General features: G+C 38.3%; 1 protein-coding gene across 1 annotated transcript in view; it reads right to left on the bottom strand.

Annotated features, from left to right (window-relative positions):
- Nucleotides 1-2982, bottom strand: part of HAUS2 (HAUS augmin-like complex, subunit 2) — an 18315-nt gene that overhangs the window by 12146 nt on the left and 3187 nt on the right. The window contains exon 3 of the mRNA XM_014534861.1: nucleotides 1705-1780. Coding sequence (XP_014390347.1) covers nucleotides 1705-1780 — 76 coding nt within the window. The remainder of the gene's footprint in view (nucleotides 1-1704; nucleotides 1781-2982) is intronic.

Raw genomic sequence — 2982 nt, 5'->3', positions numbered from 1 at the left:
CCATTCCCCCTTACGGATCAGGCAGGCCAGCCAGATCCCACCCATGCATGAATTCATGCACCGGGCCTCTAGTGAAAAATAAAACTAAAGGGATTCGGGGAAGAAGGAATGGGGAGTGACATCTTAATGAGTAGGGGATTTCCATTGGGGAATGATAAAGAATAGTTTTGAAAATAGTTTTCACAGCATTGTGACTATACTTCATGCCACTGAGTTGTATACTCTAAGATGGTTAAAATGGAAAATTTTATGTTATGTGCATTTTATTAGAATATAAAACACTCTGGTAACTAGCCAACAATATGAAACAAACAAACAAAAAAATCTAGTGGAGGAGTGAAGATTGGATATTTAGATAAGAGGTTGCTATAGCATTCCAGGTGAGAAGATGACAATGTGGAATAGGTGTAGCAGTTAAAAAGGAAAGCGGGCAGAAATATAAATCCCTGGGAAGACAGAACTGATAAGTCCTAGTTGATATGGGTAATGAGGGATAAAGTCAAGTTAATACTGACTCTAAGGATCCTGCTTCAGGTGACTGAACAGATAGCTAGCCATTCACTGAGGCAAGTAACAAGATATTTTACTGATGGCAAAAATTGAAAATTGCGAAGGTTAAATGTTAGTCCAACTTCACACTGTCAGAGTGCATCAGGGCTGAAATGAGAACCATCTAATACACTACATTTCCATCATAACCTCTTTTCTTTCTGCTCTCTCTTAGGTAGAAGTAAATGAAAAGTAAAATATCTCCCATTTCTCATTGTAACCTACTCACTCTCTGGTATCTTCCTATCTCTCCATATGTATACACTAATCTTAGTTGCTCACTTGCAAACTAATAAACTGTTGGGTTCAACAACAGGATAATGGAGCTTAGACAAGAACTTGTGATAGAAACCAGAGGGAAAATAAGAATCTTTAAGAAAGGAAGAGCCAAAAAAAAAAGATAGGAATTAAAGAGCAGCCAAATTACTCTAGTAAACAGAAATTCTATTTGACGATTGTGAATAAGCCCTAAAATATATATATTAGAAAATAGTAGATTCTGGGTGTTTTGTAGATCCAGATCCTTATCTTATACATTGCCAGTAGAGGGAGCTTTAATCAAGATACCATGACTAACGCAAGCTTGCCTGAAAAATATCTAGAACAAGCATGTCAAACTCAAAGGCTAACATGGGCCAAATAAACAAGGTACAAGTTTATGTGGGCCGCAAAAAAACAAAAGCTTCAATTTTCATAGAAACGTAGGTTTATTTCGATAGAGACATGCTGAATACAAAGGGCTGAAATAAATGAGTAATCCTTAACATAAAATAATAGGACATGTTAATAAAACTTAGTATTTTTTCTTCAACAGTAACTTACCAGACACTGAATAACTGCACAAATTAATAAACATAACGCAAATAAACCTATTTTTCTTGTTCTCCAAAAGCGAAATATTTCCTGTTGCGCACACCAAACAAGTCAGTCCAAGACTAATGACGTGGCAATCATCAGCTGCTAAAATATTCGCTATTAGTATTAGTGGAGAGAAATGGTGCGCCTGCGCATAAGGCGTGTAAGGGAAACGAATGCAACACGATTATAGTAATAGGTCATTAGCGAACGTTGTAGTTCATTTATTAGTAATTATGTATAACAGGATATTGTAAAAATTAAGTTACAAAATTTTTATTAAAACCTTTTCTTACATACCGTTATACTGACTGGGCTGCAAAAATATTCGTTGTGGGCCACGAGTTTGACATGCTTGATCTGGCATGTAAGGCCACTAAAGCATAAAAGAAAGCAAATACCCCATATTATTCTACAGACAGTTAATCCTACCTTTCTTTCACTAAATCGTTCTCCAATGGATAGATCAAAACTCAACAAGCTATGTTTTCTAGAGGAATTGTATCACAACAATTTTAAGCATTACTCTTAATTTTTAATGCACATGGAATGAGGATGTGCACTTAAGAAATGGACTGTTTAAAGGGATCATGTAATGCATCATTTTGAAAGAACCTATGCTAAACCCTTCTAATTAAAGTAGGTTTTCATATGTAAAGTTTGCTTAAAGTAAAATCGTGCTACAAATCTGTAACGTTCTTCATTGGGATTGGCAGTGCGGTAAGACTGTAAGATGGTCTTGTGGAGCTATGGATTGGCAGAACTTACCTAGGCAAAACAGGTAACTGTCTAATTCGTGTTACTTGAAGGACACTAGGAAGATCCTCCCCAAAACCACCACTACACCAACAAACAGCTCACCCATCAATGCCTAAAATCCTCTCACCGGAGACGTACTCCTTAGTTTAGGTGTTTATTATCTTCTGTCAGTAGCTCTACAGGGGTAAGTCTCAAATGTCTTATAGAATGGGTTTATTAAATTACTTTGTTACAGAACTGGTAACAGGTGAGAGTACTAGGCAATTTGGTAGGAAGAAAACACAGGAGAGAAGCCAGGAAGGCAAGAACTGGTGAGTGATGTAGTTACGTTTTGCCTATTTTCCAATGTACTCATTACTACTCCTTGTACCCCCACCACACAATCCAGAAGTTCCTGTTACTTAGGTCTTCCAGTAATTTAGAAGAGTTCTTCAACAGAAGTTTAAACCTTCAAGATCGGGTCATAGTAGTATGTACCACAATCCATCTTCGAGATGCTGTCAGGAAAGGGAGAACGCTGGTACCTAACCCTGCTTCACTCGTTAAGTGACCCTGGGCAAATTTCTTGGTCTCCTTTGGCCAGTGGTTCTCAACCTTCCTAATGTTGCGACCCTTTAATACAGTTCTTCATGTTGTGGTGACCCCAAACCATAAAATTATTTTCGTTGCTACTTTGCCGAAACCGGTTTGGCTCAGTGGATAGAGCGTCGGCCTGTGGACTGAAAGGTCCCAGGTTCGATTCCGGTCAAGGGCATGTACCTGGGTTGCGGGCACATCCCCAGTAGGAGATGTGCAGGAGGCAGCTGATCGATGTTTCTC

Source organism: Myotis brandtii, unplaced genomic scaffold (assembly GCF_000412655.1).
Source record: "Myotis brandtii unplaced genomic scaffold, ASM41265v1 scaffold133, whole genome shotgun sequence".
NCBI classification, from domain to species: Eukaryota; Metazoa; Chordata; class Mammalia; order Chiroptera; family Vespertilionidae; genus Myotis; species Myotis brandtii.
This window is presented reverse-complemented; position numbering and strand designations above follow the sequence as displayed.